General features: G+C 43.5%; 1 protein-coding gene across 1 annotated transcript in view; it reads right to left on the reverse strand.

Annotated features, from left to right (window-relative positions):
• Positions 1-4,940: 4,940 nt before the first annotated feature.
• The window catches only part of LOC144259486 (glioma pathogenesis-related protein 1-like), a 64,089-nt gene continuing 54,598 nt past the window's right edge, over positions 4,941-14,431 (reverse strand). The window contains exons 5-6 of the mRNA XM_077807728.1: positions 5,190-5,216; positions 4,941-5,095 (exon numbers count right to left, since the gene is read on the reverse strand). Of these exons, the coding sequence (XP_077663854.1) occupies positions 4,941-5,095; positions 5,190-5,216 (182 nt within the window). The remainder of the gene's footprint in view (positions 5,096-5,189; positions 5,217-14,431) is intronic.

Below are 14,431 nucleotides of genomic sequence, written 5' to 3' on the forward strand. Positions count from 1 at the left end.
ATACGATCATGGCCAGCTGCCAAGTTACATAGCAGCTGAGCCTAAAATGCTCAGGTCTGCGCTTTCGGAAAGCCACCTACCTCACCAATGGCCACAGGTATTTCTCAAGTCTCCCCATTACAGTTAAAATCGTAATCAAAGGAAAAAAGACAGGAGGCCAGTCTGCTGCCTGTCCGCTTTTGTCTTTTCCTTGCCCCTTGACCAGCTGCCCCCCTGTTTGGCTGGGTGATTGTCCTCATGTCCTTTGTCACAGTATTTCCCTTTGCCACTCTGAAACGTGCCCTGACATGCAGATCTTGAAGCTGGGCCCAGTGGTGGAAGGCAAAGTAGAGGCTTTCACTAGGGCAAGTAGGCAGGGGTGGCCTTGTGGGCTAATTGTCTCGCAGGAGGTGAAAATCAACATTGCAGGCTGTGAATGGAAGTTGCCATAGAAGCAGGAAATGTGGACTGTGCTGGCCAGACAAGGTGTTTTTCTTCCCATTTGAAAGGTGCCATTCTCCTCACTGGGAAATTGAACCCCAGTCTCCTGTAGGGTATGCAGGGATACTCACCACTACACTAACAAGGCAGGGCCTTGTACTGCTCAGAACTCTAAGAGACCAGCTATGGCCAGCTTACACCACACCACGTACCCCACCAGGCAACACCGCTCCTTGCTCTCTTTTCCTTCCTAAAGGCTTTGGCTGCAGCACAGCCCTGGGAAAAGCCCTGTCGCTCCTCACATGTGGTTGCCTCTCACTCACAACTGAAGAAGCTTTTGATATGCCCCATGCAGGTTCTGAGGCCGCTGAGGAGGCGGTATTTGCTACTCACCTTCCTGGGTCTGTCCGTAATCGCCCTGGAGTCCAGAGAGATTACTGAAGAACCCAGGAAGCTGAATAGCCCATACCGCCTCCTCAGCGGCTTCAGAACCTGCATGGGGCATAATAAAGCAAAAACTTCCCCCAGTATCCCACAACCAGGGGTCCAGTGGCAGCGCCAGGGGAGGCAGAGCCTTCCCTGGCCTATTATACCCGCCGCCATGGCACTGATGATGGAGAGCGGTGCCGAGAGTCCCTTGCCAGAGTGATCTTCTTCGGCACTGGGGTTGACTGATGGTGCCAGGAGTCCCAAGAAGCAGAAGTGTCTTTTTTTGGCCCTGGAGATATAGAACAGCACTGAGTATCACTAATAGAAGCCCGGGCACTTCTTCCTGAGGCTGAAGTACTCAATGCTGAGTCGGAGTGACTAGGCTCCAAGGGAAGGCCAACTGTTGCCTCTGTGAGGAGGAACCTAAGCCTGGTGCAGGGCCTGAAGTTTCTGCAGATTTTGCAGTGCTCCCGCACGTGAGCTTCCCCCGGACACTTAAGGGAACTGCAGTGGGCATCATTGACAGGCATAGGCTTGTGGCATTAAGCACATTGCTTAAACCCCTGAGACCTAGGCATGCCCCAGCGGGGCTCGCTAATCTAACTACCTAACTTAACAACCAAAACTTAACTACTATGAATAAAGTAACTATGCACAATCAAAGAATCAAAGTCCACTGAGAGGAAACTGTATTTTCCACTGAATGCATCCAATGAAGTGAGCTGTAGCTCACGAAAGCTTATGCTCAAATAAATTTGTTAGTCTCTAAGGTACCACAAGTACTCCTTTACTTTTCAATTAATTACTGCAAGTGTCATTCTTTCTTAGGGGACTACAATGGACACACAGACTATGGTAAAATAAAATGCAGTCCGTGAAGGTGAAAAGAATTTATTTGAAACAAACATGGAAATAAAGTTGTCATCTACAGCAAATAAAACATTTGTTGTCTTGTACAATTTCAGATACTAACACTATATAAACAAACATACAAATAGCAGAAAAGTTGGGATAAAAACTCAGGACTCTTAGTTCATCTCTCTTATCTTTTGAGATGGCATGTGAAGGGCTCAGAAGGTGTGGAGGCCTTTTTAGGGCGAGTGTCTTTGGCCATCCATTTCAAATTTTTCATGCTCACAAAGGTGCAATGCCATCTGGAGTACACATTCCCATTCTGTATGAGATTTGAACTGAACATGGAATGATTGTCACAAAATGGTATGTCTCCCCTTCAGAAAAAGCTTTGTTAGCTGACAACCATGCATTGTGTAAAGCACATTAATCATATCCTAATCCCCATTTTGATAAACCTGTAGGCATCTTCCAGTCTCACTTTTTATCTTCACTAACAAAGAAACAGATAAATTGAAAACAGCTAAAGAACAATTACATGCTAGGCTCAGCATCTGAGATGTGAAAAATAAGCTTCACGCATACAGAAAACTTTCCCACTGAAAAAGGAATTGATGGTAAAGTAATTGTCTCCTAATCAGGTAGGCACCACTATCTGCTAGGTAAGCAGTTGTATGATATTTAGGACTCACATGTTTTCATTTAGGACTTCGTAACTAGAGCTCTCCAAGAAATACAGAGCAATCCTCAAACCCACTTAAGCTGTGCCTTGAGTTTACGGTTTACAAGCCTCAAACCATGCTGGCAGAAGTCTGGCCAATATGTGCTGAGGGTGTTCACACAACTTAGAAGACAACAGATCTCCTCCCTCCCTCCTTTGCTCTCAAACTAGTTTCTTTTGTTTTCAGAGAGACATATGAGATAAGTGAATTCTCAAATTTTGTTACAAGGGGAGCTACTAAGTGATGATGGAGTTCCCCCTGGTGGTTTGAGTAGGTATAATTGCATTATCTTCCCTAATTATATTATCTTCCACAACTAAGTAATCCTATGTTGAGTAATGTTTGAATATTACTAGATTTTTGTTGTTGCTTGCAAGAAAGGTAGTGCCTTAAAGTTATGCAATAACATTAAACGGGAAGCTTAAAACTTTAAACCGCTTTATTAAAAATATAAACCGTTTGTATGTTAGGGATTAAGGACTTTTTTTTTTCTTTCTCCAAAACCAGATGTCTACAATTAGGCTCTTTAAGCCATATTTAGGCACCTAAATAAGTAAACTCATTTTCAAAGGTGTGAGCATCTGAAACTCATTGAAGTCATTGGGAGCTACAGATGTTGAGCAACTTTGAATATTGGGCAACTTTTATTTAGGTCCCTAAGTATGGCTTTGCCTGCCCAACTTTAGGCACCCATTTGTGAAAAATTTTGCCCAAGTTAAAAAAATTAGCAACCCTCTTGGTAACTTTAGTTTTGAAACAGGTACGTTCTAAATGTTTAGAAATGTAAAAGCATTTATGTCCAATAACTGTTTTTTAAATAAGTTTTTATGAACAGAATCATTTTTATTCTGGGATACTTTATAAGATGAATCAATACAATTCTGAATATAGTATTATAGGACAAGTATAATGTTTTAGAACTACAATGGAATATATAAAGGTATTATGGGCCAACTGTTCCCTAAAATGAACATGTGTGAAGGTCCCATTAACTTCATCCTGAGCTCTGGGCATGAAAACATGGCAGAATTTGACCCTGTGCTTTAAAAAACAAACAAACACATAAACAAAAAACTATCAATTAAGCTTCTGAAATAATAAAGATTTCTGAGACAATACACATTTTGTAAAAAGTTACATATTTACCATGTAAACTAGAATTGCTTTAAGCAATCTCAGTGCTTGTCTACACAAACACTTTAGTTTGCAGTGAGCTGGGGTGTAAATCTATCCTGTGCTAACCTGCAGCACACTGTGTCTGTGTGGACTTTGCTGCTGTGCACTAAAAATTCTGTGGTGCACTTTAATCTACTCCCATTTCAAAGCAGAGAAGATTAAAGCACACTACAGAACTTCTAGTGTGTGGCAGCATGATCCTCATGGACATTTAGTGTGCAGCAGGCTACTGCTGGGTAGATTTACACCCCAGTTCGCTGCAAAGTAAGTGTTTTTGTGTAGACAAGCCCTCACTAAATATTAGACATATTGGACCAATCGTGGCTCTAGAATTTACTACATAGCAAAAGAAAAATACTTTAACATCCCTGAGTCAATACATATGCTCTTTTGCAGCAATTCAAGTTAACATACATCTAAATAGGATACCTTTAATGCCTTTAAAGTCTCTTGGATAAAATACAGGTACATATATATTTATCAGAGGGTTTGGAATGGTTCTCAGATAAAATTCTGTATTGTTTTACATTAAAAACAGATAAGGTATCCATATTTAAATAACAATGGTTGTGACAGCAAACCAGGAACTACAAGAAAAGTATAAACTGGAGCATTTTACTCACTTTTTCCTAAGTTCAAAATAAGTTAGGAACAAATTAATTGAAGGATAATTTTTAATAGTTGAAACCTTAATGAATAGCTGCCATTTACAAATGTATCTAAATTTTCTAGAGCTATACTAGTACTATTGAATATTTATAAAATGCTTTCTTTTTATAGAATTGATATCTGATTCTGTTCCCATTTTACTTGGAGTTTTGACTTGACTCCAGAAAAGTAGGATTAGGTCCATAACAGTATGATTCTGTAGACAGACATCTAAATTAAGCAGTCACCACTTCAAATATTTATATAGTGGAAACTACAAATACTATACAGTGGAAACATTGTTTTAATTTACTTACTGAATTCCAGATGCCAGGTGTTCCTCTTTATTTGTTAAAATTTCATCATGGAAAAAACATTTACTAGATATCCCTCTGAAGACTCTTGCCAGACTGTCACCTTTAACTTAAAATTTTGCCTTTTTTATTATTTTCACATCTTTAATACAATATATTTATCTATATTTATAAATACCATAAGTAAGGGCTTAGAGCAAAAATAATTTACTCTTTATAACCCATTAAACATCCATAACACTTTATGATCTGTTTTAAATTATCAAATTCACTGTAAAAATATCAATCAAGAGAATTCTCTTGATTAACAGGTGGGTGTGACCTATTAATCTTTTAAAGACTTGTCATAACTTTTCACGAAATATATATTTCAAATAGATTATTTAGATATACTCATATTTGAATAACGCTTCTGCATAAGAAAAACAATTAGACAAGCCATTAACATCAGTGATGGTCTTAAAACCACAACAGCAATACAGGACTCATCACATACGATCCTATTCTCCCAGGGTGGATACCATCTTGTGTAACCTATAAACAAGCATACAAACACAAATTCTTATTGGGCACAACATGCTTATAAAGAACTAAACTTGAAGTAATAGTGTAGAATTGTAATACATACGTATAATTTTATCACGTTTTGGATTTCCTAGGAGGGAAAAAAGAAAGAAATAGTTTAATCAGCTAGGAACAAATAGTTACTCACCATACAGTCACTGTGATTCTTTGAGATGATTCACGTGGATCCCACTCTTACTGCACATGCTCTACATGCACAAGAGTTCAGAGTTAATTGAGCAGCAGTGTCCATTGGGGTTGCCCTCTCCTTTGTGCTCCCCCACTCAAGGGCAGAAAGGGCATAGGGACACCAATTGCTATTTAGGTGTTTCACCACCCAGAATCCAAATGAAAGATTCCAAGCTACAGAGAAGGAGAACAGGTCGTGGGATCCACATGTACAGAACATCTCAAAGAATCAGTTACTGTAAAGTAACAATTCTTTCTTCTTTGAGAGTCTGTATTTGCGTATCCCAATCCTGGTCATGAGCTAGCGGTTAAGTTCCTATCCCCTGCTTCCTAAAGGAGTTATCTAAGGGCTTGTCTACACTACCGCACGGGGTCGATCTAAGATACTCAACTTCAGCTACATGAATAGCGTAGCTGAAGCTGACGTACTTAGATCTACTTACCACGGTGTCTTCACTGTGGTAAGTTGACAGCTGACGCTCTCCTGTCAACTCTGCTTGCGCTCCTCGTTTTGGTGGAGTACCGGAGTCAACAGGAGAGCGCTCAGCGGTCTATTTTATCGCGTCTTTACGAGACACGATAAATCAACCCCCGCTGGATCGATCGCTGCCTGCTGATCCGTTGTGTAGTGTAGACAAGCCCTAAATAATGATTGCAGTATAATCCAACCAAATTTGGCATCACATCTGACACCAGACATCAATGAATAGTGGCTCGTGAATATATGAACTTAGCTCCAAGTAGTTGCCCAACAGATAGCAGCTATGGGAGCACTACTAAGATAAGCTGCTGAGGTTGCCTGTGCTCTGGTAGAATGATATCTAACATGAGACAGAGAAGTCAACTTGCTAATGTTACAGGCTGTTCTAATAAAGTTTGATAACTATTTCAAAAATCTTTGAGATGAGAGATTTAGATTTGCTTCCATGTGCCACAAATAATCTTGCTGATTTGCAAAAGAGTTTTTTGTGTGTAGGTAATAGCTCCCTTTACATCTACGGTGTGTAATCTTGTCTCACCTGGAGATGAATGAGGTTTCAGAAAGAACCCTGGTAAACATATCTAACGGTTGGTCTGAAAGTCTGAGACTACTTTTGGAATAAATTTGGGTACTTGTTGTCATTACTGTAGATACTGATGTGAGAGATGGTATCATAATCATCTGTACTGACAGCTATTCAGAAGAGAATGGTTTTAGGACTGATGTTGAGGGTGGTACTGGCTTTGCTACAGAGTTATCTAGAATAACAACTCTAGATTCCTCTTGCCCAGTACCAGAGATGAGAAGCGATGCTCCTTTCTCCCACAGACAGCAGTGGTAACTGACTCCTCTGAGGTGTCTGAGCTCTGGTCTATACTACGAGTTTAGGCCGAATTTAGGAGCATTAGGTCGATTTAACCCTGCACCCGTCCACATGACCAAGCCTGTTTTCTTGACTTAAAGGGCTCTTAAAATCGATTTCTATACTCCTCCCCGGCGAGGGGTTTAGCACTAAAATTGACTTCGCTGGGTCGAATTTGGGTAGCGTGGATGCAATTCGACGGTATTGACCTCCAGGAGCTATCCCAGAGTGCTCCATTGTGACTGCTCTGGACAGCACTCTCAGCTCAGATGCACTGGCCAGGTAGACAGGAAAAGCCCGAGGAACTTTTGAATTTCATTTCTTGTTTGGCCAGCATGGAGAGCTGATCAGCACAGGTGACCATGCAGAGCTTATCAGCACAGGTGACCATGGAGTCCCAGAATCGCAAAAGAGCTCCAGCATGGACTGAACAGGAGGTACTGGATCTGATCGCTGTATGGGGAGAAGAATCCGTGCAGGCAGAACTCTGTTCCAAAAGACGAAATGCCAATATATTTGCCAAAATCTCCAAGGGCATGATGGACAGAAGCTACAACAGGGACACACAGCTTCCTGGCACAGGGGAAAAGAGCATGCACCCACGTTTGTTGCTATAGAACATTGCTGTTGTGTTGTCCATCAGGACTGATACACACTGTCTTGTTAAGTATGCCCGGAAGGTCTGGCATGCTAAGCACACCGCTCTCACCTCTCTGATGTTGATGTGGAGACCAGACACCTTGAGTCCTGTGGTCTCCTAGATGTGCTCCCCCGCCAAGTCTGATGCGTCCGTCACTAGAGAAAGAGATGGTTGTGGACTGACTAAGGGGACCCCTGAGCATACCTCCTGAGGGTTGAGCTACCACAGGAGGGAGTCGAGGACCAGGCAAGGCAGGGTCACTATCCTGTCCATGCTGTCCCAGGCTGGGTGATACACTGACGCGAGCCACGACTGAAGAGGTCAAAGCCTGAGTCTGGCGTGCTGTACCACATAGGTACAGGCAGCCATGTGTCCCAGAAGCTTCAGGCAGTTTCTTGCTGTGGTGGTGAGAAACTGTCTGAGGCCTCGAATGATGTCGGCCAGGGCCTGAAACCAAGCTTCCGGCAAATATGCCCTGGCTTGGGTCGAGTCCTGTACTGCCCCTATAAACGCTATCCTCTGGACAGGGGACAGAATCGATTTTGCTTCATTTAGAAGGAGACCCAGGCTGTTGAAGGTGGCTCTGATGAATCTGACATGAGGTTCCACTTGGGTCCTGGAGCAGCCCTTGATCAGCCAATCATTGAGGTACGGAAACGCCTGTAGCTGGTGCCTACGCAGGAATGTGGCAATGACCGTCATGCACTTGGTGAAGACTTGAGGTACTGCTGACAGGCCGAATGGAAGGACTGTGAATTGGTAGTGGGTATTGTTCACTACAAACCTGAGATACTTTCTGTGGGGCTGAGTGATTGCAATACGAAAATACGCGTCCTTCCAAGTCAAGGGCAGCATACCAGTCTGCTGGATCCAATGAGGGGATGAAGGAGGCCAAAGAGACCTTGCGGAACTTGAGTTTCTTCATGAACTTGTTGAGTTATTGCAGATCCAAGATGGGCCTGAGGCCACCTTTGGCTTTCAGTATTAGGAAATACCAGGAATAGAAGCCCTTGCCCTTCTGCTCCTGAGGAACCTCTTCCACTGCCCCTAGCAATAGGAGTGAGGGCACCTCCTGTATAAGGAGTTGCTCATGAGAGGGGTCTCTGAAGAGGGACGGGGAAGGGGGCTGGAAGGGCAGGAGGGCACAGAATTGGATGGAGTATCCCCTCTCTACCATGTGGAGCACCCAGCGGTCTGAAATAATATGCGACTATGCTCGGTAGAAAGAGATAGTTGGGACGAAAAGGTAAGGCAGGGTGGATCCAGATCTTGCTCTGGTACGTTGTCCTTGACTGCACCATCAAAAGGCCAGTTTCCCCTGAACATTGCTTGGGTTGTCCCAAGCCCTGGCCAGAGGGTTAACATGACCTTCTCCTGCCACTCCGATTTCTCCTTCAGGAGCCATCTTGGTGGTTCTGATGATCGAACCACTGAGGAGGCTGTGGACAGAAGTGTCTCCTCTGCGTTGAAGGTGTATAGAGGCCCAGGAACCTGAGGGTGGCTTTGGAGTCTTTAAGGCTGTTTAGCCTTTTGTCAGTTTTCTCTGAGAAGAGAATCTCACACTCAAAAGGCAGGTCCTGAATGGTTTGCTGTACCTTGGAGGGGAGGCCAGAATCCTGGAGCCATGAGCCCCTTCTCATAGACACTCCTGTGGCCATCACCCTTGTGACCACATCTGCCCTGTCAAGTGCCACCTGAAGGGATGCCCTTGAAATCAGTCTCCCTTCCTCAACCAACGCTGAAAACTCAGCACGGAAGTCTGAGGGGACCAACTCCGTGAATTAAGACTATCTGATGACTATGACCCGCTGGTTGGATATTCGGAGTTGTAATCCCCCAATGGAGTAAACCTTTCGTCCGAAGAGATCTAACTTTTTGCGTCCCTGTTCTTGGGGGAAGGGCCTTGGAAGCCTTGCCTCTCCCACTGATTAGCAGCATCCACCGCCAGAAAGTCAGGCTGGGGGTGAGAAAAGAAATGTTTGTAGCCCTTGGAGGGTACAAAGTATCGGCGCTCATTACGCTTTGCAGTAGGTGGCAGCAAGGCCGGGGTCTGCCACAAGGTCTTATTCATATCCGTAATTGTTTTGATTAATGGCAAGGTGATATGGGAAGCGCCAGAGGGGGCCAGGATGTTGACCATAGGGTCTGCATCGTCTACAACTTCCTCCGCCTTAATGCCCAACCCCTGCAACCCGGCGCAGCAGCTGCTGCAACACCCTGAAGTCTTCCAGAGCTGGGGTTACTGAAGTGCCCACAAGGGCCCAATCAGGTGAGGAGGGGGAGGAGGCCAGCAGGGGAGGTGGTTGCTCCCTACCATCCCCACCTGAGGGATCTCATGAACCTGGGGGGGACTGCGATAGGCCTGCCTGGTCCCAGTGCCGCGAGAGGCGTGATGGTTGGTACCAGCATTGTGCCCCCACACCAGTGCTGGTGTTGTACCTGACCTCTCCGGTGCCGAAGGTGTGGTTGAGGTGGGCGCCATCGGTCGGTGTCAATGTTGAGGATGGCACCGCAGCTGTCGGTGTTGGTGCCGTTGCTGATTGTCGCAGAATGAATGTCGCGGACGCCACTGATGCTGTTCCCGAGCGGGACTCATGCCTCCGACCCTGGGCTTGATGAAAGGCCCACTGAGTCCAAAAGGGCCACTGCGACAGATTTTGCCAATAAGGGGGCCACTGCATTGGGCATCCTATGGTGCCAAGAGGTGGATCTTCTTCTCCTACTATAGTTGGAGCAGTATGAGTCAGACTCCGACTCGGAATAGGAGGATCAGGGTGGCGCAGCTCCTCTCAACGTAGAGCGTCAAGAACCAGGGGACTGACCACGCTGCCTTGATGGAGGTGCTGGCATGGAGGGGTGCCGAGGTGATGGGGAACAACATGCCATCATCACCAGCTTTCCCTTAGACTGTCCAGGGTGCCAGGATGGAGCCTGCGGTACCAGCACGTCCTCCTGTCTTGGCGGCGAGAACAGTACCATGAGTCTGAGCAGGTCCTGCGCCACTACAAAAGCCTCTGGGGTGGATGGGAGTGGCAGGTGCTCCGATGGGTTCGGTGAGCAAGACAGGCCCGGACTCAACTGCCTCACCTGGGCAGGAGTCAATGTGGCTGGTCCTGGGTCTTGCTGAGGGGGATCTTCCTCTCTGATCTTTTTCTTCTGCGCTGGCGACTGGGACCGGTGCTGAAAGCTGGAGTGCCCCTGAGGGGCTCCATGACATTGCCGAGCTTCCTTGCCAGTGTCTTTCTTCAATGCTGGATCTTTCAAGGATGGCACCGGAGTGCTTCACGTCAAAGATGACACTCTGGGAGCGGGATCTCCAGTGCCTGTGTCCAACTGAGGTTGGTGAGATGCCTCCACGAGGAGAATTTTGAGACACTGCTCCATCTCTTTAAGGGTTCTCGGTCAGAATTCCCGACAAATCTTGCAGCGTTCTTTTTGGTGACCCTCACCCAGGCACCGTAAACAAGAGATGTGGGGGTCATTTTTGGGCATGTGCTTCACGCAGAGCTGGCAAGTCTTAAAGCCCAGGGATTGCAGCATGCCCCGGTAACAAATGGGGGTGAAACGGGGGGAATCCCCCCCACCGCCGTAACTGAAATTTATAGAACTACTACTAGACTATACTAACTTACTAAACTGGAAACTTAACTATGTATAGCGTAAGTAAAGAACTGCTAAGCTGCTTGCCAAAGTAAGAGCAAGGGGAAGTACCAGCTACTGGCACTGGCATTAAGAAGGAACTGAGGGGGTGGCGGATCGGCCGGGCTCTATATTGAGCGCCATGAAGGTGTGACTCCAGGGGGCACCTAGGCCGACCTACAGATGCTGCTAATGGAAAAATTATCCGGCTACTGTGCACGTGTGCGTACACACACCTGACTGGAATTGACACTCGAAGAAGAACTGTAGCTAATGTGTTTCAAGCTGGTCACTTAAAAATTCAGATTCAAAGGATTAGTGACTGATTCTGAAAATAAAGCTAATCTGATATCTTTCTGTCCCCTGAGCAAAGGAATACAGAAGGCATAAGATTTTGGAAGTGAATCACTGCCTAAATAAGTGATGTAGCATGGAGGGCTTGGGTTTTATGGAGCACTAATCCATCTTCCATGGGGAGAAGGGGTTATATAGGTTGGATGGCTTCTACCTCAGTAGAAAGAAGACCAATCTCCTTGTGGATAGGCTGACTAGAGTAGTTAGGAGGGGGTTAAATTAATAGCAATAGGGGAGGGTAAAAAAAAAAGAGGGAAGATATGAGAACTCAGCACAAAATCGAGATGTTGAGAACAAAATTAACCAAGGAACCAAAGGACATCAAGAAATTCTTTAACTGCCTATACATTAATGCTAGAAGCTTGGGTAACACACAAGAGGAATTGGAATTGCTAATTTATTATCATAAATTTAATCTAGTTGGTATTACTGAAACCTGGTAGAATGAGTCCACAATTGGAATGTTAAAAATCAATGGTTATAACCTATTTATGAAGGATCAAATGGCAAAAGGGGAAGGGGAGTGGCACTTTGTCAAAAATGGCATTACCTGTATAAGTCACTGATAGCTTGGAAGAAAATGTTTTTGAATCATGGATCAATGTCTTAACAGATAAAGCACAAGATGAGATACTAGTCAGTGTCTGCTACAGACCACAAATTGTTATACCAATAAAATAAAAACCAGCAGGATCTTATTAAAGGGGAAAACGGCAAAATACCACATTTATTGTGAATACAGAAAGAATCATAGTAAGCAGTTAGTTATAGCTATAACATTCCATTCAATCTCATATTTATTCACACATTCATTCATACAAACACACACACACAGGTTCTGCAAGGTTGTTATCATAGTTACCAGCCTTAGAGTTGCTCATGCCAAGCCATTGGCCAGGTGGCCTGGACATGAGGAGGGAGCAGGGCCTTGTCAGATGCTCATCTGATGCTCCTGGAAGTTGGTTTGCAGAATCAGACCCCCCAAAGTTCTCATTTTTTAGAGTCTATTTTTATAGGAATTTCTTCCTATGCCAGTCTATGGGAATTGCTGCTTCATGCTGTTGCTGAATCAATCAGCAGATAGCACATTCCTGACGGCTCCAAGATGTTATCTTGTTCTTTGGTTCTCCCATTCTTGAGGCTGTTGGGTGGATTCCAGTCTGCCCTCCGGGGGGGGGTCCTCTGGTTATTTCCACTTGACGCCTTCTTCAGCCGATGGACACTGGATTCTTAGGCTGGCACCTCCCTGATCATTCAGTTATTATCCACACCAAGCATCCATCCACATACATCCTCTATCTCTATTTTAATCACAATTGTTAATACAACAAAAGGGCGGGGAGTCTCTGGGTGCTGTTTCTGTTGTTAGAGTATTGCTTTGAGTCTCTCTCTCTGTGAATTGCTTTGAGAATAGACTCTGTCTTAGAATGTACTAACACAATTAGCAGCTTGCAAGTTTCACACATAGAGGGAGAGAAATAGTACCAAAAACCAAGAGACCTCTTAATTAGTAATACCCTGGAATTTAAACTATGGGGAATCAAATTCATTTGTGATTTTAATACAGAACTTCTTTAATATGATCCAACAAAATCACACTGGGGAACAAGATAACTGCTTCCTTACGCACCCTCTATAATGTGTAGGTGGGGGTGGGAGGCAAAAAACCAACATAATATTAGGTGATCATGGGGGAATTTCAACTTGAGTGACACACACTGGAGGTCTCATTCTGCCAGTACTAAAGCATCCTTAGAATTTCTAAACATTATAGATGACAATTTTCTAACTCAAAAAATGTTGCAACAAACACAAAGGAATTCTATATCAGATATTGTCCTAACAGATAAAGAGGAACTGATTACAAAACTAAAAGTTAGTGGCAGCTTAGATACAAGTGACAATCACTTGACCACATTTACAATGTGCATGCAAAATAAAGTCCAGACCAGTAATAATATATATATATATATATATACACACACACGGTACTTTTAATAGATCTACTTTCACAAAGCTGAAAACAATTATGAGCCACTTCAACAGAGAAAGAATTTAATCAGAAATATGTGATATTTGGGAACCATTTAAGAACACCGTACTAGATACTCCAGTGCCACAACTGAGGAAGAAGACTGCTGGTTTTAAAAAAAACAATCCCGGTTTAGAGGGGACGTGAAGGCAGCTGTAAACAATAAATATATAACTAACAGAAGAATGGGGAAGTTAATAATAATTAATATAAATCAGAAGTTAGGAATTTTAGAAAGTTAAGGGAAGCCAAGGGATGTACAGAGAACTCTCTAGACACCACAGTTAAGGACAATAATATATGAGGAACAAAAAGAATCCTGACAATAGTACTGGTCAATTACTAGGCGGAAGTGGTAGAATTATCAATAATAATGAAGAAATAGCAGAAGTGTTCAATTAATATTTATTCTTTATTTGAGAAAAAAAGATAGTATTATCACCATATGATGAGACTGTCTTTCCATTCCACTAGTGTCTTTGGGGGATGTTAAACAGAAGCTACTAAAGTCAGACATTTTTAAATCAGCAAGTCCAGATGACTTGCATCCAAGAGTTTTAAAAGAGCTGATAAAGGAGTGTGCTGGACCATTCATGTTTATTTTCAATAAGTCTTGGAACACTGGGGAAGTTCCAGAAGACTAGAAGAAAGCTAATGTGCCAATTTTTAAAAAAGAGTAAACTGGGTGACGTGGGTAATTATAGGCCTGTGAGCCTGACACTGATCCTGGCAAAATAAAGGAGCAGCTGATATGGTACTTGATTAATAAAGAACTCAAGGAGGGTAATGTAATTAATGCAAAACAACATGGTTTATGGGAAATAGAGCCTGTTAAACTAACTTGATTTTTTTAATGAAATTACACAGTTGGTTGATAAAGATAATAATATACTTAATAATAATAGTTTGATGTAATATACTTAGACTTCTGTAAAGCATTTGACTTGGTACCACATGACATTTTGATTTAAAAATTTTATATAGTTCTAGGTTAACATGATGCACATTAAATGGATTAAAAACTGGCTAAGTGATAGGTCTCAAAATGTAATTGTAAATGGGGAATCAACATTGAGCAGGTGTGTTCCCAGCAGGGTCCTGCTGTTCTT

This window comes from Eretmochelys imbricata, chromosome 1 (assembly GCF_965152235.1).
Source record: "Eretmochelys imbricata isolate rEreImb1 chromosome 1, rEreImb1.hap1, whole genome shotgun sequence".
NCBI lineage: Eukaryota > Metazoa > Chordata > Testudines > Cheloniidae > Eretmochelys > Eretmochelys imbricata.